Source organism: Ovis aries, chromosome 1 (genome assembly GCF_016772045.2).
Source record: "Ovis aries strain OAR_USU_Benz2616 breed Rambouillet chromosome 1, ARS-UI_Ramb_v3.0, whole genome shotgun sequence".
NCBI lineage: Eukaryota > Metazoa > Chordata > Mammalia > Artiodactyla > Bovidae > Ovis > Ovis aries.
In genome coordinates, this window is record NC_056054.1 from 63,077,916 (window position 1) to 63,102,673 (window position 24,758).

The following is a 24,758-nucleotide window of genomic DNA, read 5'->3' on the forward strand; positions in this document are numbered from 1 at the left end:
CTTCAATAAGGATAAAAATTGCAATGGATTGAAACATGTCAAATATGTTTAAATTAAAAAGTTCAAAATGATACAGTAACAAAAAATTATTCACATTAGAAGCTGAAAGAGAGCCAACTCATTTCCAAAACTGGTAAACAAAGGTGAAGAATCAAATGTTTATTCTAACTTTTCTATACATACTATAACTAACCAAAGAGCAGATTAGGGGATGTATTCAAGCCAATAAACCAAAAAAAAAAAAAAAAAAAACCAGAGAGAGAGAGCAAGAATATCACCATTTTGCAATACCCTACATGATCTAATGTATTAATATATAGGGAATTGAAGCATCACAACTGTTACTGATTTGTGCTTCCTGATGAAAGAACACAATATCACCCACAGTCTTGCCAAAAACAAACAAGCAAAACAGACTTTGGTCAGGCCTCTATATGTGACTACTAATTTGCAGGAAATACAGAGGAGGGAGAAAACATGCTTATCTACATCATGAGACTATAATCAGCAAAACCCATGCTGTTGGAAACTCTACACGTTAAATGACAGGGGATCTTCAACGATTATAAAGTGGGGAAAAAAACAATGGAAAAAGAACTTTTAAACTGAAAGACACAAGACTTAAAAAAAAAAAAGACTAAACAATAGTTTAAAAGATGTGCACTTGAGTGATAAACTATAAAAGAGGAACTGCTTACTTTCGGAAGGAGAAAAGAGGCTCGTGGCTGGGTTGGTATCGATAAAAATTTCTGGGGATAACTGGCAGTTTCATTCCTAAACTTTGCATTAGTTGTAAGAACATTTGTCTTATAAATGCCTGTGCTGTACATTTGTTTTATATAGTTTTCAGTGGCTGAAATTTATGTTCAATAGAACAGTAAAAAAAAAACAAAACGGTATTGTGCTTCTGGGTTAACTTGGACTATGGAGTATATACATGAACATCAGCTCCTTTTAAACATGAAAATTATAGTAAAGGAATGTGAAAAAGACAAAAAGTACCAAAGATGAGGGAATAAGAGACAAAAGATGTCAAAAAATTGGATCCTATATTATAGCCATGTAAGTTGACTATTTTAAAATTAAAACTTTATTTAAAAGTTCAGAAGCACATCAATTTAGTTATTAAAAAGAGGGCATGGGGGGGGAATGCTCTTCAAATAGTATACCTCAGAAACTTGGCCAGAGAATATTTTTATTATATAAAAAATTCCATACCTGAATTTTTGGTATGGATTGGGTTACCATCAGGTAAAGATCTTACCTTTTAAATAATAATAAGTTTAAAATATAAAAATCAGAGTTAACCTTGGTCAACTGTATTTTAATGATAATATATATCTATAAAAGATATCCTTTAACTTTCAAATTTACTGTTGAAATTGTTAATCAAATGACAGGACACGGCTACCATTGCCAAGTAGCAAAATTTCAAAGAGCTTAGAAATTGAAAGATTTAAAAATACACAGTTCGGCGTCTGTAACTTTCATCTAAAAAAACTACACTGGCATGAAACTACATAGAAAGAAAATTTAAAAATATAATAAAATGCTCTAATTCTGATTTTTTCATTTAAAATATTTTGGTAAACATTGAAAAGTCAAAATGGTTTCTTTCACAATGCACTTCACTATCTCTGCGGTCACATCACAACTGAAAACATAACACCTTACTGAGGAAAAGGACTAGGAGTTTGATTTCTGGAGATTTCTTAAAAAAAAAAAAACTGTGATATAACTGATATATAACATATTACTTTCAGGGTAAAACACCTGTATATACATAGAAATGATTATTACAATAAGTCTAGCTAACATCCATCACCATCGTTATAATTGTGTATGTGATAACTTTTGATATGTACTCTCTTAGCAACTTTCAAATATATAATATAGTATTATTAACTATCCCACCATGTTATACATTACATTCCTATGACTTACTTACTTACTGGTTTATTTTAGCCTTTGTTGTCTGTGCTTCTGGTGTCAAAGAGTAAAAGAAAAAGAAAGTCATCACCAAGACTAAGGTCAAGAAGCTTCTGCCAATGTTGTCTTCTATGAGTTTTATGGTTTCAGGTAGTCCAATCAAGCTTTATATCCAATTTGAGTTAATTTTTGTGAATAATTTAAGATAGAGGTCAAATTTATTTTCTTTCATTTTTTTTTTGCATGTGCTGTTCAATTTTCCCCAAACCATTACTATATGGACTGTCCTTTCCCTCACTGTATACTCTTAGCTCCTCTGTCATAGATTAACCGACCATATGTGGATGGGTTTATTTCTGATCTTTCTTTTTTTCCTTTCTATTTTGTTCCACTAATCTATGTGTCTGTTTTTATACCAATATCATACTATTTTAATTACTAAACCTTTGTAATGTAGTTTAAAACTAGGAGGTGTAATACCTCCAACTTCTTTCTTCTTTCTCAAGGTTGCTTTGGCTATTTGTTATCACTTACGATTCCATACTGGAGAAGGAAATGGCAACCCACTCCAGTATTCTTGCCTGGAAAATCCCATGGATGGAGAAGCCTGGTAGGCTACAGTCCGTGGGGTCACAAAGAGTCGGATGGTTTGTTCCATTTTTGTGAAAGATGCCACTGGAGTTTTGATAAGGATTGCACTGAATCTGTAGATTGCTTAGACAAGTATGGACATTTTAACAATATTAATAATTCTTCCAGTCAATGAACATGGAATATCTTCTCATTTATTTGTGTCTCCTTCAATTTCTTTCATCAATGTCTTACAGTTTTCAGTATACATGTCTTTCAGCTCCATGGTTAAATTTATTCCTAGGTTTTTGTTTTGTTTTTTTTTTTTTTGTTTTGAGGCAAATGGGATTGTTTTAAGGTCTCATTCTGATATTAGTGTATTGAAACAACTGAAAAAAAAAAAGAAAACTGATTTTTTGTATCGATTTTGTATTTTGCATCTGGTGCCTTTTTAATAGAAATAGTTTAATCACCATTTTTTATCAAGAAGCAAAAAAGTCAAGAAGCTTTAAAAATAATAAGTAAAATGTGTCTTCTATTTTTGGACTTCTAATATTTGTTTACTGTACTGAGAAGAGTGATTCAGCATTCTCTCCAGTAAAAACAATGTTTTATTATTCTCTGATCACTAAAACCTGGAGCCTAATTCACATTCATTTTTAAAGCAAAGCATGAAAATTAAAGCACTAACAGATTCCATTAGTTTCCTAAGTCATAAAAGTAAAACATTGTCTTTCCTACTCTGGCAAAGTGTCCTAATAGGATAAATATAATGTTCTATGGTATCCATTGAGCACATTAGCACCTCTTTAATAGGAGTAGTAAGTCTGTTTTATTTTGAAATATATAGTTCTTCTAGGTTAAAAAAAAAGTTTGAAATGGTAAATGGATAAATAATCCACAATAATTAATTCAATGGATAAACTAATTATGGTATATTGGTAAAATGAAACAACCTGGATGTGGCAACCTGGATTAATCTCAAATACATTATACTAAGTAAAAGAAGTCAGACCAAACAAGAGTACATACTGTGTGAATTCATTTACATACAACTTTGGAAAAATGCAAATTCACCTAAAATGCAAAAAGCAGATCAGTGGTAGCCTGGGAAGAACTGGGGCAGGAAAACAAAATGAGGGATTACAAAATGTGAGAAAGTGTTGAGTTTGATAAATACCTTTTCTATCTTGATCTTGGTGATGGTTTCACAGGTGGCACATAAATGAAAAATTACGAAATTACACAACTTAAAATATACACCGTGGCTCAGATGGTAAATCCGCCTGCAATGCAGGAGACCTGGGTTCCATTCCTGGGTTGAGAAAACTCTCTGGTGAAGGGAATGGCTATCTATCTTTCATTTATATTTTACAATAGTTAGGCACATGGAGATATTCTGGAGCACTTCTTACCAGGTTAGTCAATAAACAGCAATAAATGTTTTCTACCTCCTTGGCAAGGCCAATTTACAGGGACCGAGTAGGGAAAAAGTGCAGAAGCAGCCTTATGTCAGAAGATGAAAACTAGGGAAAAATGGAAGATTCTGGAAGTAAGATTTATGTTTAGGGGAAACATCAAAATCTCAAATACTAAGAGAAATAATGGAGTTTCCAGTGGGTAGCCATTTCCTTTTCCAAGGGATATTCCCAATCTAGGGGTTGAACCCAGGTCCCCCACATTGTAGGCTGATTCGTTACCATCTGAGCCATGGTGTATATTTTAAATTGTGTAATTTCATAATTTTTCACATATGCGTAACCTGTGAAACCATCACCAAGATGAAGATAGAAAAGGTTATTTGTATAACTCAGTACTGTGTGGATCACAGCAAACTGTGGAAAATTCTTTAAAAAATTGGGACTACCAGACCACCTGATCTGCCTCCTAAGAAACCTGCATGTAGATCAAAAAGCAACATTTAGAACTGGACATGGAACAACAGACTGGTTCAAAATTGGAAAAGAAGTACACTGAGGCTGTATATATGCATAGTACATTATGCGAAATGCTGGGCTAGATGAAGCCCAAGCTGGAAGCAAGATTGCTGGGGGAAATATTAATAACCTCAGATATGCAGATGACACCACCCTTATGGCAGAAAGTGAAGAGGAACTAAAGAGCCTCTTGATGAAAGTGAAAGAGGAGAGTGAAAGAGCTGGCTGAAAATGCAACATCTGAAAAACTAAGATCATGACATCTGGTCCCATCACTTCATGGTAAATAGATGGGGAAACAATGGAAACAGTGAGAGAATTTATTTTCTTGGGCTCCAAAATCAGGGCAAACAGTGACTGCAGCCATGAAATTAAAAGACACTTGATCTTTGGAAGAAAAGCTATGAGAAACAGACAACGTAATAAAAAGCAGAGATATCACTTTGCTGACAAAGGTCCATCCAGTCAAAGCTATGGCTTTTCCAGTAGTCGTGTATGGATGTGAGAGTTGGACCATAAAAAAGGATGAGCACAAAGAATTGATGCTTTTGAACTGTAGTGTTGGAGAAAACTCTTGAGAGTCCCTTGGACTGCAAGGAAATCAAACCAGTCAATAGAAAGGAAATACCTTAATATTCATTAAAAGGACTAATGTTGAAGCTGAAGCTCCAATACTCTGGCCACCTGATGGGAAGAAGTGACTCACTAGAAAATACCATGACGCTGGGAAAGATTGAAGACAGAAGGAAAAGGGAACACCAGAGGATGAGATAGCTGGATGGCATCATCAACTCAATGGACAGGAATTTGAGCAAACTCTAGCAGACAGTGAAGGACAGAGAAGTTTGGCATACTGCAGTTCATGGGGTCACAAAGAGTCAGACATGACTGAAGGACTGAACAACAACCCACTCCAGTATTCCTGCCTGAAGGATTCCATTCACAGAGGAGCTTGGTGGGCTACAGTCCATGGGGATGCCAAGAGTCAGACGTCAACTGAGGGACTCTCACCTTCACTTTTCATATGATAAATATATACCTCGATTATACCTATATAAAGCTATACAAATAAAAGCTAATTGGTATTGGGTGTTTTAGAAAATCATTTGCTCTTTGGTGAGCAACAGTTTGTTATGATTTGAAAGAAAGAAAAGAGAATTTATTCATTGAACCTGGCCCCAGATAAAATTTGTGAAATTCAGAATTTGAATAGTTTTGGAAGTAATAGCACATTCAATTATAATAGATTAAAAATAAAGCACATATTTGGGGAAATTTCCACTTTTATGTTATTTTATAATATAGCTTTATTTTTTATTTATTTTTTAAATGTGAATTTGGGGCTCATTTATTCACTTCTCTTTAACATGGTGCCTAAGCACTTCCAGGGATACAAATAATTTTTTTATAATGTTACTTTAGATACTCTGTTATTACAGATGAGTGACATTTATGTCATTTAACTGTCAAGATTTTTTCATTGATTTCTATATACATTGTGTATTACATACATAATACAATATGATTTGGCTTAAATTTATCTTCTGGGTAGTTTATAAGTCTAAACAAAGTAGAGACATTGCTTTGAAAAATAGTCATGTTGAGAAAAGATAAAATAAAAAAATTATGAATTCCTAGAGGCCAAAGTGGAGAAGGCAATGGCACCCCACTCCAGTACTCTTGCCTGGAACATCCCATGGACGGAGGAGCCTGGTAGGCTGCAGTCCATGGGGTCGCTAAGAGTCGGAGACGACTAAGAGACTTCACTTTGACTTTTCACTTTCATGCATTGGAGAAGGAAATGGCAACCCACTCCAGTATTCTTGCCTGGAGAATCCCAGGGACGGCAGAGCCTGGTGGGCTGCCATCTATGGGGTGGCACAGAGTCGGACACGACTGAAGCGACTTAGTAGTAGTAGAGGGCAAAGTTATGCAAATCCTCATCTGGTGCTGGACACACAGTACATTAAATAAATATTTGATGGCTGGAATTGATGAATACATTAAAAACAAATTCTATTTGAATAATTATATTTTCAATTATGCAGTTTCTAAAGTTACCCTTTGTCTGAAAAAATCACCAATTAGTATATATTCTATAAATAGGTTTAAATTTTACATATGCAAACAAGAAATGAATGCACTCAGAGGGAGAGAGATTCTGAAAGGGGGTTTGAGAAACGGATCCAAAAAACAATCATAAGATTTTGTTCTTTAGCATTTGTGGAAGTACATGCCATGTCAAGGAATATACTGAGTCCAAGTACGAAAGTAATAAAAGAAGATTAAAATGATCTTTTCTGAGTGAGGATAATCCATCCAAAAGTTAATGCCAAAAAAAATATTTGAAAGGACAAAAGTAAAAAAATCAGTTTCTCAGTAAATTATAGAAACTAAACTATAACACAGTGTGTAACTGCAAATTAAGAAACTGCTCTGTCTTCTGAGAAAACCACAAACAGAAAGCATGAGCTTCTGGAAAAAGAAATGCAGAATAAAGAATTCATCTAAGTATCTGGCTTGCTTTCATTTTCTTGCTGTTTTAGATCTAAAAATCCATTAAAACCAGATTTTTTTCACTATGATACTTATGAAAATCTCTGCAAATGATTATTGCTATTTATATTTTTCCCTTTTGCAACTCTGTACGTTTAAGCAGTAAAAATAGCACAGCTGAACTCTAAATTCCATTTATATTTAATATTCTAAAAACTCAGCAGAGAAAATCCACAAAGATGATAAAATGCCTTACAAGATAGCATACACTCTCTCCTGAATAAAACTTTGTTTAAATAGTATTTACAGAGTGTTTGAAGACACACACACAAAGAAAACCCTTCAAAGTCAGCTGCAAGTCTTTTATTCTACAGAAAGCTATAGAAAACTATCATTAAACTTATAATTTTAAATAAATTATTTTGATCATTATTTGATACTTAAGTTTGGATAACCTATAGTGACAAAAAACAATTCTATAGTAGAGTCGGGAAGGGAGGAACATGAAGGGCAAAATGGAAAGATTACAAAGGTGAACAAAGAAATTTTGGGGTTTGATGGGTAAGTTCACTATTTTGATTTTGGTGACTGTTTTACAAGGTAAACATATGTCAAGAATTATCAAATTATACAATTTAACTATATGCAGCTTTGCTGTATATAAATTATACTATAATAAAACTGTAAAACAAAAAGCAATATTTTATATAATCACCTGTTTGTTTTCTTTTTTTTTGGTAAACAATGGCTGTCAACCATTCAAAGAACCTCAGAAAATTTGTACTCAAATAAAAATCAGTGAAACTGAGACTTCAAAATGTTTTGGAGATAATAACATGACTGTGATTTAATACTTACCTTTAGATAAATATCATTGTGGGTACTCACTGTCTATATATTTAACTCATTTAGAATTCTTATGAGCATCTTAAAGAGTATCTAGTCATTCCTTCAACACATAGTTACTATGCGTCAAGCATTGTTCTTGGTACTGAACATATACTAGAGAAGGAAGATATTCCCTGGTTTCATAGAATGTATATTTTGAAGACTCTTCACCTTAGATTCTCATTTCATTGTAAATTTGTGGTAGGGAGTGAGAAGCTGGGTGATTTAAAAACTTGATTTATATTGTTACTGGGAACTGGCTTATATCAACTGCCCATATTTGTTCTAAATACATAACTATGGGCCAGGGGCTTCTTAGGTGGCTCAATGGTAAAGAATTCGCCTGCCAATGTAGGAGATGTGGGTTTGATCCCTGGGTGGGGAAGATCCCCTGGAGAAGGAAATGGCAACCCACTATAGTATTCTTGCCTGGAGAATCCCATGAACAGAGGAGCCTGGTGAGCTACAGTCCATAGGGTTGCAAAGAATCAGACATGACTGAGCGCACGCGCGCGCGCACACACACACACACACACACACACACACACACACGGGCCTGGGGCAGTCTATGTTTTTCTCATTCTCTTGTTTTCCAAATGGAATGAATATTGTGGCCATCTTGCTTTTCTCTAATATCATGTACTGACTAGTTAAGATATAGACTTATATCTATGCCTCACTGAGAATCCACCTTACCCAAAGAACCTGGCCTTGGAGCTCAAAGCAACAACTGACCAATAGGTTGTGTTATTTTTCTTTGGAGAAAGAGGAATGTATTTTCAGTTAAGTGGATGGCTGCAGCATATTACCAAAGGCATTTGAAAAACTATGTAAGTGGGAAGAACGGTATATAGGGAACCAAAGGCATAAAATGTAGAGGACATTTCTTTTTATCTGCTCACCATCTCTTTGGGAAATGACCCTCTTCGCCAATCTGTAGCGTGTGTGCTTCTGGTCCCCGTCGCAGTATTTAGGGGTAGGTAAATGATCCAAATTCTGCCAATTACAGTATTCCTGTTCCAATGGATGTTGTGATTGATTTAAAGATGACCTAATCCCAGTCAGGTTGGCTGCAGTCCATTTTAGAACTTCTGCTAGAGCTAAGCAGAAAGAAGAGTGCTTTCCTTTTGCTAAAATTGATCACTCAGAGCAACATAACCCCAGAGTTGCCAAAATCCACTGTTTCCACAGCATGTTGTGAATGAAGCCAATAGAGATAAGTTAAGACTAGGAGATGAGAGTAACTTGATTATATTCATCTAGTTCCTGTATCTAGTGAAACCTCTTGGCACACGCACTGCTGGACTTCCTGACTACTTCAGCCAGTCCTGAAAATTGGCTGAAAATTGTTTGAGTTAGCTTTCTGTCATTTTTAATGGAAATAGATCTGACTAAAACATGGAACTATCTGCAGTTCTCTAAATACACACAGCTTCATCATATACCTGTTCTGGAATATCCTTACCCTATGTTTGCATTTGGTTAAGTCTCTACTATTTCTTCATCAGCCAGTCTTCTTGGAAGTCTGTCTTACCTCCCTGCCCCAGGTTCCTTCATCACACAATTTGTCATCAACTCAATTATATCATGATCTGTGAAGCTTATCATAGTTCCTCTTAGTCAAAATCACCAACTTGTTCCTTTATATTCCTACATAACTATTAACATGGCTTTTTAGTACTTAATGCACTATATTATAATTTGGATGTGTTTCTTTATTCCAATGTGTGAGCTGAGGGAGGGAAATGAATGTCTCTTACTCATCTTTATACCTCCAACACTTAACTTAATATGTTGCTGAAGACAATGCTCCATAGTCTCGAATTTTGCACCTTACACAAATGAGGTACTTAGCTTTCCTCTTACAAGTCTCTCTTCAGGGAATTTTTCATAGTAAAGAGATAATGTCTTCCCCTACAGCAACAGGCAGAAATACTTACTGTCCAGATAATAATGTCTTTCTCTGGAACCCATTATCTTTTATAGCTGCCCATTATAAAAGATCTAGCTTACCTCAGCTCAAAGTTCCTCTTATATAATGCAACCCACTGCATATGCAAATAGCATCCAGCTCTCTTCACATCACCCTCTGAGAAATGAAGATAACTGAGTCAGTGAAAAAAATGTTGATACTCCAGCAACTACTACTGCTGAGAGTAATAAATGATCCTTTGTCTCTGTCCCAGGAGCCTTGTGTGTTCTCCCAGAATCTATGAAGTGGTTAAGTTAACTTGTTGTCTTGCCAATAGGATAAAATATCAGATCCTTCACAGTCCCTGATGATTCTAGGGATAGGAATGGAATACTGGTGGAGAGAGAGCTTTCTGGAAGAGAAAGTATGAGGGCTTCACCAGAAATGATAACAGGATAGGATATGGGAAGATTTCATGGGAACTGCCAGTGAACATGACCAAACTGTATAGTCAGCCAGGCAATAAGTTGTCCCCAACTATACCATCTGCTAAGAGGAGGAACTGGGAAAGATGGCTATAGACCAAGTACTGGGAGTAGGAAGTACCTTGTTGTTAACTCTTTTTTGGGTGGAAAGATATCCTCATTAATCTGTTGAGTAGCCTCAGGTCTAACTCACTGTAACAACAGTACTATTATTAACAGTAACTGATAAGATTTATCCTAGGTTGGCAGAAAATTCCACTCATGGACTACCATCCAAACTGAGTAAGAAAAGATAGAAATTTGTGAACACTAATGGGATCGAAAAAGCAAGAGGGTTTCAGAAAAGCATCTACTTTTGCTTTATAGACTATGCCAAAGCCTTTGACTGTGTGGATCACAACAAACTGTGGAAAATTCTTCAAGAGATGGGAATATCAGACCACCTTACCTGTCTCCTGAGAAATCTGTATACAGGTCAAGAAGCAAGTTAGAATTGGACATGGAACAACAGACTGGTTACAGATCAGAAAAGGAGTACATCAAGGCTGTATATTGTCACCCTGCTTATTTAACATATATGCAGAGTACATCACGCAAAATGCCAGGCTGGATGAAGTCCAAGCTGGAATCAAAATTGCCGGGAGAAATATCAATAACCTCAGATATGCAGATGACACCACCCTTATGGCAGAAAGTGAAGAAAAGCTGAAGAGCCTCTTGATGAAAGTGAAAGAGGAGAGTGAAAAAGTTGGCGTAACACTCAACATTCAGAAAACTAAGATCATGGCATCTGGTCCCATCACTTCATTGGAAATAGATGGGGAAACAGTGGAAACAGTGAGAGACTTTAATTTGGGGGGCTCCAAAATCACTGCAGATGGTGATTGTAGCCATGAAATTAAAAGACGCTTGCTTCTTGGAAGAAAAGCTATGACCAACCTAGACAGCATATTAAAAAGTAGAGACATTACTTTTGGTCCATCGAGTCAAAGCTATGATTTTTCCAGTAGTCATGTATGGATGTGAGAGTTGGACTATATAGAAAGCTGAGCACGGAAGAATTGATACTTCAAACTGTGGTGTTGGAGAAGACTCGGAGGTCAGACCAGTCAATCCTAAAGGAAATCAGCCCTGAATATTCATTGGAAGGACTGATGCTGTAGCTGAAACTAGAATACTTTAGCCACCTAATGTGAAGAACTGACTCACTGGAAAAGACTCTGATGCTGGGAAAGATTGAAGGAGGGAGGAGAAGGAAACAACAGAGGATGAGATGGTTGGATGGCATCACCAACACGATGGACATGAGTTTGAGTAGGCTCCAGGAGTTGGTGATGGACAGGGAGGCCTGATGTGCTGCAGTCCATGGGGTCGCAAAGAGTCAGACACGACTGAGCGACTGAACTGACCAATGGGCAGAAAGCAGGCAAATCAATACTACTATCACTGGTTTACCTGGGAGATGAGGGGGAAGGTTCCATATTTTTTTCCACAATACCATTGACATTAGGATTGGCTGGCTACTGAACACTGTTTCTGACACAGCTTGGAATCAAAGGCCTTATTCAACTGGCACCAATCTACTTTTTACAACTTTATCTGTCACTCTGTACCAACACAAGGACTCTGTATCAGCTAGCCAGTTTTAAGCACTGTCCGTACATCCACCATGAATATGGTTCAGTACCTAGATGTCCATCTCTGCTCGTGCGATTTACCCTGTCTGTACCGCCCTCCTGCTTTCCTGCCCTTATTCATCAACAATCTAATTCAAGATTCATCATTTCCATGAACTCTTCCCTAATTATCCTATCTCATGTTAATCTCTTTCTACTAACACTGAACTATACTATTCTAATTCTCACATGATGCCATTATCATTATGTAACAGTGTATGTACATATCTTGTCTTTCTCAAGCAGGCTGTAAATTTCCCCAAATTATGGATAATACATACATTTTCGAATATATCCTATTGTGTTCACTAGGCACAACCATGCCCACTGTAGGAACTCAAGAAATAATTTTTTTATTGACTGATTTAATCACATTTTCTTCCAGCATTACCTTCTGAGTAACAACTAGGAACACCAAATTAACCCAACAAAACCCAGGTGGTAAAAGACGCCAAAGATCTAATTGGTTTAAATGAAGGGAATTCATAAGCACTAAGTTCTACTCAACTCATATAGCTGGCCACAGGCAGCCTTATTCTGGTTAAGTTCATTAAAGTGCTAAAATGGACATTTAGAAGCACAGCTTGACTTTATATGAGCAGAGTCTCCAAATGAACTTCAGTTTTGGTCTCTAATGAAGACTACCCTGGTAGAAAAAGAGGGCCCACTTCATGTCCACTTCTGGTATCTCTGTGATTAGTGGTCACTTGTGCCGTAAACAACTGGCTTCATTTACCAAGAACTTCATCCAAAATTCAACTACTTGGAAATCGCTGTAGCCCAGGGAGGTTAACAGCTGGATAAACAAACATTCTAACTATCCTGCTACCAAATTTGAAGGTGGTTCACTGCCAGAACTGGGAGGAAGCATAAGGTCAGTGCTCAAAACTGATAATAATAATAACCATAATAAGGTTAAAGAAAAAGAAAAGAGTCTGGCCTAGTATTTTCCATATATTTTTATACAAGACAAAGAACTATTATGGAAAAAATTTAAACTATGTTTTAAAAGTACATGTTTTGAGATACCTCTAATATTTATAATTCTGTAAAAAGCTGAATGCACAGGTATATTTACTTCTTTGTTACAGAAATTTAATAATTCACCTGGAATAAGCAAAATGCTAAGAAGCAAGAAAAAAACTTAAGCAGTTTGAAGTGACATTTGTTCAGATGATCTTTAATGATGAATAGTTTTTTCAATGCCGATGTCAAATTCTACAACTCAAAATTCATTGTGTTAGTTTCAGCTTTCTGTTTAGTGTTGAAATGTAAATATCCTTGAGAGGGAATTATATTGCCCTTAGCTGTTAATCAGTTAATGATGGAAGTGAGATATATTTATCAGGTCTTTCTCTAAAACTAGGCTTTGACAAGAAGGGTAAATTATGGAAGGAAAAAGATACACTGGTTGTTTGAAATAGATAAGAACTCATGCCCAAGAGGGAAACAATATACACAGGAGAGACCAGAGGCCTCAGGAAAGAAATTCTTTGGCTATTTCTTAATTTTCTCTGAGAACTACACTGATCCTAGACTATTAAAGAATGACCTGATTTTCTATTTTTATCAAACCTAATTAATCTTGATGTTTGGGAAAAAGAGACAGTGGGGGCTTTACACAGTCTGAATTTAGTATTCAGTTCAGCCGCTCAGTTGTGTCCGACCCTTTGCGACCCCATGGACTGCAGCATGTCAGACTTCCCTTGTCCATCAACTCCTGGAGCTTGCTCAAACTCATGTTCAAGCTCTTTGAAGTTAAGACCTAATCTAATTCACCATTTTTTTGTTTGTTTTAGTGATTAACATAAAATAGGTATCTCTAGGACTTCCCTCGGGGTACAGTGGATGAAGAATCCACCTTGCAAGGCAGGGGACATGGGTTTGATCCTTGGTCCAGGAAGATTCCACCTGCAATGGAGCAGCTAAGCCTGAGTGCCACAGCCACTGAGCCAGTGAGCTGCAACTACTGAAGCTCTAGTGCCTGGAGCCTGTGCTCCTCAACAAAAGGAGCCATCAAGGTGAGAAGCCCACACACTACACCAGAGTAGCCCCCGCTCTCTGCAACCAGAGAAAGCCCACAAGCAGCAAAGAAGAGTCAGTGCAGCCAAACAAATAAAATAAACTAAAAGTAGGCATCTCTAAAGGATCTGTGAAAATTAGTAACTTATTTGGATTTTCTCTTAAAGAGGAGCCAGAAAGGCAAGGATACTCCTATAGTTATGTGCACCTTTGGTTCTAAGGATCAGCCAGTCACTAATATCTATATGGGGTTCCCTGATGGCTCAGTGGTCAACAATCTACCTCCCAATGCAGGAGATGTGGGTTCGATCCTTGGGTCAGGAAGATCCTCTGGAGGAAAAAATGGCAATGCACTCCAGTATTCTTGTCTGGGAAATTCCATGGACAGAGGAGCTTGGAATGCTATAGTATATGCGGTCACAAGAGTCAGATGTGATTAAGCAGCTAAACAACAATACACATCCACGTAAGTGCCAATAAAATTATATGTGGAGAGAATGTCCAAGATTAGTACCATCATTCAAGATCTAAAATACGTAGGGTTTGTGCTCTCTATCAGAGCACGGTTTAATTTGTCAGACTGGCCTCTACAGAGATCAGTTTTATTCTGGAGAATGATTGTAGACCACCACAGCCCCAGTTGCAGCTGCTGTGTCAGATGTATCAAATAATATTATTACCCAAGCAGATGATTGAGACCCCCTTCACATGGTGTGTAACCACTGATTTGGCAAATGCACCCTTTTCATTTATGATTTTTAAGAGATTGAAAGGTAGTTTACATTCATGTGGGCCCCTTTCAATCTAGAAGTATCAGCAGTTCATCTTTACAGAGACAGGTATTTTAGTTAAGTGTGCCTCTCCTCCCTTTATAGGTTTAACTAGCACCACTGTCTAGGGAATTACAGAATACCTGACCCACAGGCATGGATGCCCACAGAGCACAGCATCTCTACATTGAAGGAGATATAAAAGTATCCCCCATGATATGGTCCATTTGTCTTAATCCACCCTGTACCATCTAGAGGCAGCCAGTCTCATGGAACACTGGAACTGCCTTCTAAAGTTATAACTGAAGAACAAGCCCAGAGGATGTTTTGTCTCTAATAAGAAGGATACACAAGTTTGGAAACTAAGAAGTAGAAGTGTGTGTGGTCCTATCTGCCATCACTTCTAGTAAAACAGGATAATTTTTGCTTTCTGTCCCCACAATCTTGGACTTCACAGGGATGGAGATCCTGATACCCAAAGGGGCTCTCCCTTGACAGGAGACACAGCAAAGCTCTTAAACTAAAAATTATGGCTACTACCACTGCACTTTAGATTTTTTATGATAAGATATAAGCAAACAAAAAGAGAGGTCACCAACTTGGCATGGTTAATTGACTGAAAAACAGGAGGAACAGGAGGAAAGACTGCTTCATCCCAAAGAGGCAGGAAGGGATTTATGTGGAATACAGGTGATACAATGGAACTCCAAACAAAAGTTCATGCCCTCGGTTCAGGTTAGCCACTAGACAAGTCACCAAGACCTACTGAGAAGAAGGTGAGAGTGAAAGGGATTTGAAATGGATAGTGAAGGAGGGAGAAATAAGTACCAGTTGTGGCCCCAATGTAACTGGATTGACAACAACCGTAGTACATCCCATTAAAACAAACAGACCTATTAGGTCAAAAAATAAGTGTTGATACAGCACATGAAAAGAAGCTCAACATAAAAAAACAAACAGCCCAATAAAAAAAAGTGGACAGAAGATCTAAATAGGCATTTTTTTCAAAGAAGACATACAGATGGCCAAAAAGCACAAGAAAAGATGTTCAACACAATTAATTATTAGAGAAATGCAAACCAAAAGTACAGTGAAGTATTACTTCACACTGATCAGAATGGTCATCATCAAAAACATCTACAAACAATAAATGTTGGAGAGAGTGTAGAGGAAAGAGAACCCTTCAACATTGTCGGTGGCAATATAAATTGGTACAACCACTATGAAAAACAGTATGGAAGCTCCTTACAAAACTAAAAATAAAGCTACAGTATGATCTAACAATCCTACTCATGGGTATATATTCAGAGAAAAGCATAATTCAAAAAGGTAAGTGCACTCCAAAGTTCACTGCAGTACTATTTACAACAGCCAAGACATGGAAGCAACTGAAACATCCATCAACAAACGAAAGGTGTTGTATGTATATACAATGGAATATTACTCAGCCATAAAAGAATGAAATAATGCCATCTGAAGCAAAATGAATATAGTTTCTTATGCTAAGTGAAGTTAGCAAAAGACAAACATCATATGATGTCATTTATATGTGGAATATAAAAAAATGATACCAATGAACTTATTTTACTAAAAGGAAATAGACTTACAGACATAGAAAATAAACTTATGGCTACAAAAGGGGATAGTGGAGAGGAGCAGGGAGATAAGTTAGGAATTTGGGATTTACATATACATACTACTGTATATAAAATAGGTAGACAAGGACCTACTGTGTAGCAATGGAATTCTACTCAATATTCTGTAATGACCTAGAAGGGAAAAGAATCTAAAGAAGAGTGGATATATGTATATGCAAACCAATTCACTTTGTTTTACATTTAAAATGTACACAACTCTGTAAGTCAACTAAACTCCAATAACAATTTTTTTTTAATTTAAAAGAACTACATGAGGTGATGGATGTACTAATTATCTTGATCATGACAATAATTCCACAATGTATATCAAATCATCACATTGTATACTTTTGTAAATATAATTATATTTGCTGATTATTCCAGTTATTTTTCAATGAAGTTACAAAATATCATAGAGCTTCTTATCATTAAAACAACATGACAAGTGTGTAGGAACAGACAACCATTCAAGTGGAACAGAAAACAAAGTTCAGACATAGACCCAAAAACCATGAAAATTTAGTATATGATAACAGTGACATCTTAAAATCACTGCTGCAAAGACAAATTGCTTAACAAATGGTTCTGGGACAACTGAGAAGCCATTTAATAAAAGATAAACTTAAGCATATATATATTCCAATATTCACACACACACACACACACACAAAAAAAAGTAATTTGCTCAAGGTACTCAGGCTACCTCCTCAATTCTTATTCAGAAGACATCAATCCCAAGCATCGTATTTTTCAACTATTAACTTAAGCCTTGTGTAGGGATAACTTCTTTATTATCAATCTTCCTTGCTTTTTAAAAATGCACTGAAGTCTGTGAATTTCCCTCTAGGGTTTGGGTGTTGCTTTAGGTACAATATTGGATTTTATATGATTTGTTACTCAATTCTAAATATTTTCTAATTTCCATTGTGATTTTTTTTATTCTCATGATGTTTTTAAGTTACTGAAGTTTATTTTACTGTTCTTATTATTGTCAATTTAAAACTTAATTATACTGTAAACAGAGAATGACATTCACCTTCTGGAGGTGCCTAGGAATAGTACTTCTAAATCTTGTTTCACAAGTCCTAAATAATTTCATCTATTACAATTGCTTCATTTAATACTTCTATGTGGAGTACTATACCAACATGTTTCTCTAGTTCATTCTGAGTTTTAAGTCTACAATTTTCTATAAGTTTATGAGACTAATTTCCTGTATATCCCATAGGCACTTTAGCCCTAACAAAATTAAAACCAAAGCATTATCTCCACTCACCCTAAATATCTTCCTCCTTCTTTTTTATTGTTTTTAGAATGAAGATCTACATTCTCCCCAACTGTTCAAGCCAAAATTATTACATGCATCTTTTATTCCTTTCTCACATGAGTTGAATGAACTGGACTGTGATTCAAGCGCTGTGAATCATATTTCCTAATTATCTCTTGAAGCCGTCCTTTCCTCTCTATTTTTACAGGCCCTCATCATTAGCCCCTTGGCCTTGCATTATCCTCCCAAATAGCCACAGTCTTGCCACCTCTCCTTTTTCTCCTCCTTGTCATCTCTCCCTGTCTCCTTCTCTTCTTTGTTCCATCTACCACTTATACATTGAAATACATTTCTGATAATTGTATTCCTTTGGTTAAAATTTTTTGATCATTGTCTACAGGATAAAGTCTAAATATAGCATAACATATATGATCGTTTACCTGAGAAAATTCATTTGCTATGCAACAAGAAACTTTTCAGGTTTGATATATGGTTAAACATGCTATTTTAAATTCTTGGACATACAATTCTATTAAGAGCCTAATGTCAAGAAGGATTTAAACAGAAGTGCTGCCTTATATATGAAATCCTACATATTATATTTCTATGATCAAGAAGAAATTATGATCTGTGGATTTAGCCCCATTTCCCAAAACAACCTTGCACCACTTATTGAGAGAACACAGGTTGCATCTTTAGCCTCATAAACAATTTAAAATAGGTAAGCAGTGGCCACAGGACTGGAAAAGGTCAGTTATCATTCCAGTCCCCAAAAAGGACAATTCCAAAGAATGTTCAAACTACCATATAATTGTGCTCTCTTCACAAGCTAGCAAGGTTATGCTTAAAATCCTTCAAGCTAGGCTTTAGCAGTATGTCAACCAAGAACTTCCAGATAAACAAGCTGGGCTTCAAAGAGGTAGAGGAACCAATGATCAAATTGTCAACATTCACCGGATTATGGAGAAAGCAGAAGAGTTCCAGAAAAATAACCTACTTCTGCTTTACCAACTACGCTAACACTTTTTGACAATGTGGATCACAACAAACTGGGGAAAATTCATAAAGAGATGGGAATACCAGATGACCTCCTGAGAAACCTGTATGTGGATCAAGAAGCAATAGTCAGAACCAGTCAAGAACAACTGACTAGTTCCAAATTGGAAAAGGAATATGATAAGGCAGTATACTGTTACCCTACTTATTTAACTTACATGCAGAATACATCATGCGAAGTGTGGCTGGATGAAACACAAGTTGGAATCAAGATTGCCAGCCAGGAGAAATAGCAGATGTACCACTGATATGCAGATGTCCTACTCCAATGGCAGAAAGTGAGGAGGAACTAAAGAAAGTCTCCTGATGAGGGTGAAAGAGGAGAGTGAAAATGGAGAGGAGAGTGAAGGAAGAGAGTGGCCTAGAATTCAACATTCAAAAAACTAAGATCTTGGCATTCAGTCCCATCACTTCATGGCAAATAGAAGAGGAAAAGGGAAGCAGGGACAGGTTTTATTTTCCTGAGCTCCAAAATAACTGCAGATGGTGATTGTAGCCATGAAGTTAAAAGAAAGGAAAGCTATGACTAACCTTTCCTGCTTGAAAGGAAAGCAGCTTTGACAAACCTAGATAGCATATTAAAAAGCACCCGACAAAGGTCCGTATAGTCAGAGCTATGGTTTTTCCAGTAGTCATGTATGGATGTAAGAGTTGTTCCATAAAGAAGGCTGAGCACCAAATAATTGATGCCTTCTAGCTGTGCTGCTGGAGAAGACTCGTGGAAGTCCCCTGGACTTCAAGGAGATCAAACCAATCAATCCTAAAGGAAATCAACCCTGAGTATTCATTGGAAGGACTGATGCTAAAGCTGAAGCTCTAACACTTTGGCCACCCGATGCAAAGAGCCGATTCACTAGAAAAGACCCTGACGCTGGGAAAGATTGAGGGCAGGAGGAGAAGTGGGTGGCAAAGGACAAGATGGTTAAATAGTATCACTGACTCAGTGGACATGAATTTGAGCAAACTCTGGGAGATAGTGAAGGACAGAGGAGCCCGGCGTGCTGAAGTCTATAGGGTCACAAAGAATCAGATGTGACTTAGCAACTGAACAACAACAACAAAAGGAGGAAGAATTGGTATATGTTGGGACTGAGTACCTTCCAGGACTCAAAGACAGTTAGGCAATGCTCTGAATGGTGACTGAAAATCATAAAATTTCAAAAGCAACAGAGAAAATAATTTCTGGAAAACTAAGTGATGAGTGAAAACATGGCCCATGCATACTGTAACCTGGCTTTATAAAGAAAAGGAAACAATTCTAAACCACACTGATAGCAAGGAGATGACACACTCCTTCTAGGATATATACCATATGTAACTAAAATTATAATACAGTAATCCATGTTCATAAAAATAACCTTTAAAGATAATAAAAGATTAGTTAGATTCTACATCCTCAGTATGATGAAGACAGGTAAATATGATTCATTCCAGGAATGTTTTTATGACAAACGATTAAAAGAATGCAGTCTCATAAAAAAAGATAAACAGATTAATCAGTTAATTACTATTTTGTCTGTTAATAATAAATTTTATTACTATAAACAATTTCATTCCTCCCAGCATCATGACATCAATACATTGCTCTATTTTACCTCCTATTACCTATTATTAAAACTAGATGCAATTATATTGTCTTGATTTTTGAACCATTAACCTCTAATATGTTTTTAAATTAGACAGTAAGAATAGACATTTGCTAAAAGAAATCAGCCAATTCTGAAAGACAGTTGTGGAGTAAGAAACAGACCTTAGAGTTTACAAAGAGAAGGAGCATCAAGATAGCACTATTCCTAGAAACTCCGCCTACTGCTTTGACACTATGGGGACTTTATTGATCTAATTTATTTATTGTGAAGCCAAGTCCACTTTCTCAGTGTTACTGCTGCATCTGTGACTCTGAATTAGATGTGAATGTGTAGTTATATTTTTTTTGTTGTTTAGTCGCTCAGTTGTTCCAACTCTTTGTTCCCCCATCGACTACAGGGTTATATATTTATGTATGCCTATATTTTGGTTTATATTTTTGAACTAGGGTGAGCTTCAGAAACTTATCTCCATGTAGTATATCTTTGACTCATTAAATGATTTTTTTTAAAAAACTTAAATGTTTCATCTCATAAGTTTATGTCCTATGCAGTCTTGTAGAAAAGAAAAAGCCCCTCTACATCAAGGATTAAGCCAAAGTAAGAATTTCAAAGAATATACTATACAAGCAAATCTGATGCATGTACTACAGACTCACTCGTGTTTATTCTAGAATATGAGATCCAAATGATATGCACACACGAAAAAATTGGAAGCAGTCTGCATTAAAAATTCAACGGCATTTATGTTCTGAAATTTGACTGCAAGCCCCACCTATGTGTTTCTAGTAGTTGTTGTGCAGAACAAATAAATCGACTGTGATCTAACCAGGACTATGTGGCTATACCTTTTCTATTTTCTGAAGATCACTGTTGCATACCTCCCGACATATCAGAAAACATTTAGTCCAAACTGTTTACAAAGATATAAACTTTAAAGAGAATCTTGCTTAAGCCTATGATATAAAAGGTTTAACTAACCAAGTTTAATTGCTATGACATTTATTTAAATTAATTGCATTCCCACCAACATTTTACCTCTGGTCCTGGAGGGCCAGATGGCCCCGGGAGTCCTGGGTCACCTGTTTGGCCCTACAATGTGGAGGTTGGGGGAGAGAAATCAAAGTATAAACATTAATTTAATAAATATGATTGAAAAAGGAAACATAGTATGTAAAAACTACTAAATATATTATGTCACACAAAGTTGTAATGACTTTCAGGCAAACAGCAGTCAATATATTATTTCAAAGTTGTAATGACTATTCAGAAAGACTTAAAATCATCATAATTGTATGAAACTTATTATATAAGATACATATAGATCTATACATATTTACCTCTAAATATTAGAGATACAATTTAATGGAAATCAAATGAAGGAAAATAATTGTGGTGTGGGTGTGTGTTATCCAAAGATAAGAGAATAAAGTGTGACTTAACAAAGTAGGAAACTCTAGATAGGAACTGCTTTCATAAACAACTAGAATTCTAGGATTGCCTTTGAAAAATTCTCTCTCCTTTGGTAACTATAAGGGGCCTGATTAAGTAATTAAGAATCACCTGGGTTTAAATGCCTGTAGCTTAACTTCTCTCAGCCTATTTTCTCACCAATAAAACAGGAATAATAATAATGATACTGACAGTCTTACAGTCACTGTGAGAAATAGATGAGACAAATGTAAAGCGATAAGCACGGTGCTTAGCACACAGAACGGACTCATTAAATGTTGATCAGTTTTATAACTATTAATCCTCCCATTCACATCCTCGCTCATCTCCTGGGTGTTACCTAGAATTCCTAGATTGCTTTGATCCTTTGATTAAACTTCTGAAGATTTGATTTCTATATCTCTGCAGCCATTTTCTGACATTCAGATTAACAATGTGAAATCAGGGCTGGATAAGAAGGGTAAAAGCCTGATCCTGGAGAGGGTTGGTGATGCTCTCAAGAGGTGAAACTACAGAACACGGAAGGCCAATAGTCTGATATCCTTGTTTTCATCAGAACAACTGAATTCATTATTTTTGTCATATTAAATTTCTATGTGAGTTTCAAATCTGACAACAGGTCAAAGAATATATAAAATTTCTTGAATTTATTAACAATAAACTCTTCTGTACATGGGTGTATCCAGTTTCCAAGAAGTAAAGCATAGTTTTCCATGTGTACTAAATTCTTCCTCATACAGTGCTACAGTCTCTGGACTTAAGCAGTACACAGTACATCTACAAATAAACCTAGAGAAAAGTAGTCAAATCTCATGCAGAAGTTCACTTAAGTTCCCCTAAATAAACAAAATCATACTCCATAGTGAGTATATCTAAGGGAGTCAAATTCTTGAAAAGTACCTCAGATAGAAACAGCATTTTCACTGAGGCCCTCTAGTGGCAAAATCTGAACAAGACGCTAAATTTACAAGCTTGAGGAAAAAATGGAATACAGCAGGCCTTTGTTATCAGAAAAGTTGATCCACAACCTGATATTTAAGAACACGAACTTGTGGAATAATTTTATTTATCCTTCAGAAAAATTTTCATTTTGAAAACCTTCAACTGCAAGTTTCCTTGAATGTCAATTTACCTTCATAGAAATGTAAAGAACTGAATAATGTCTAAGTAAACGTCTATAAACGGCAGCAACTTCTACCTAAAATATGAAAAGGACATAATTGACTTTGTTTTTTCTCTTTAAAAAAACAATATTTCTTAACTTCAGATAGGTCATTTTCGCTAGTTTTTAAAAACTTGCAGAGTGAAAGTTTCCCTATTTCAGAATGTTAAAAACCTCCTAGATCAGAACATTCTTTTATCTTGAAAACATTCTTTCATGTTACAACCTAGATCCATTTGAAAACAGTATCAGTGACACTAACACTGTAGATAACAGAAAACCGAAAGTCGGAGACAGAAAAGAATAAAGACATTCGTGACTTTGGCATTCGTTGCATGATAGGGAGCAAATGCCTTAGAAAGACACCACCTTGTACAATTCATTTTTAATACAGCTGCTGATTTTTGTAAGAAATGTTTCATTAAACAAGTGTCTCTTTCCATAACTAGGAAAGGTTTCTAAGTCAAACATCTACACTTTTTTAAACAATAGTAAGATACAAGCAAGTGATAAAGTGAGAGTCTAAAGTCAAGGTGGTCTCACAGATAATAATTCCTGTCTCTTATCCTATCTTTAGTCCAAAGTACATATTTTTCAAGATTTGATAAAACAAACAAAAAATAATCAGCTGTCTCTGACCAAAGTAATCCCTGCTGATATTAACATTTTTTATTAGAATAGTACAGAAACGTATAATATGAACAAGTAAAAGCCTCACTCTCATCATTTCATGCTCCCTGAATCACTGCCTTGGAAGTACCACATTAGAGTGTCTAGTGACTCCAGAAGGAAAAAAATTAAAGGTTTTAAGACAACATGTTAAAGGTGAATCAGGAAGTCTTTGCTTTAGCTTGGACTAGAAAAACACTGATAAGCATTATTACTGAGAGGAAAGTATTAAAAAGTCACAGAGCTGCAAGGAACCTTACATATGATATAGTCTGACACTAATTTTAAACATGAGAAACTAGATACCATGGTGGTTAAATATCCAATGTCACAGCAGGTCGGTGTCAAGGCTGGAACCAAAATCTACATCTCTGTTATTTAGACCAGTTATCCAGCCTTCCCTAATTTCAATAAATATGCAATCATTGTAAATTAAATCAAAGAGTAAAGAAGGCATTAAAAAGGTTTACCTGATATAAGCATGATATGACTAGTTTTCTCAAGTAATTAATTATAAAGCATGAGAATAATGCCATTTATTACTTAGTACTGGCCTTAGAAAATATGTCATACCATTTCATTATTCTCAAAAGAAGTATTTTGCTAACACTGCAGATAGTTAAGCTTCTTTTACATGATTTCAAATCATCCTTGAAAAACAGAAGCTTTTTGTTAGCTTGACCCATTCTCCTGCCCTTATGAGATTCACATCCATGGCACAAGTCTGGGTACACTGTCAACTGAGTGAAAAGTAGTAAAGGCAAAGCTCACCATCAACATATCATTAGATAAACAGATGCCAACAACTGCTCTTTGGATTAAATGATTTCTGGGAAATGTATATAAAATGCTGTCACTGTTAGAAGTCATAAGGAATGGTGACGTAAAGCTACGTAAGTTAATGTTGCTAGCTGCTGCTGCTAAGTCGCTTCAGTCGTGTCTGACTCTGTGCGACCCCATAGAGGGCAGCCCACCAGGCACCCCCCCCCCACCCCGACCCCGTCCCTGGGATTCTCCAGGCAAGAACAGTGGAGTGGGTTGCCATTTCCTTCTCCAATGTGTGAAAGTGAAAAAAAGTGAAAGTGAAGTTGCTCAGTCGTATCCGATTCTTAGCAACCTCATGGACTGCAGCCTACCAGGCTCCTCCATCCATGGGGTTTTCCAGGCAAGAGTACTGGAGTGGGTAACCATTGCCTTCTCTGTTAATGCTGCTTACTTTGATGCAAAAATAAACAATCTAAAGA

The 24,758-nt window shown here is 36.2% G+C and overlaps 1 protein-coding gene across 5 annotated transcripts in view; it reads right to left on the reverse strand.

The window, feature by feature from the left end:
- COL24A1 (collagen type XXIV alpha 1 chain) overlaps positions 1-24,758 on the reverse strand; it is a 393,929-nt gene that overhangs the window by 225,215 nt on the left and 143,956 nt on the right. For all 5 annotated transcript variants that reach the window (XM_060400630.1, XM_004002153.6, XM_060400613.1 and 2 more), the window contains one exon: positions 21,270-21,323. In XM_060400630.1, the coding sequence (XP_060256613.1) occupies positions 21,270-21,323 (54 nt within the window). The remainder of the gene's footprint in view (positions 1-21,269; positions 21,324-24,758) is intronic.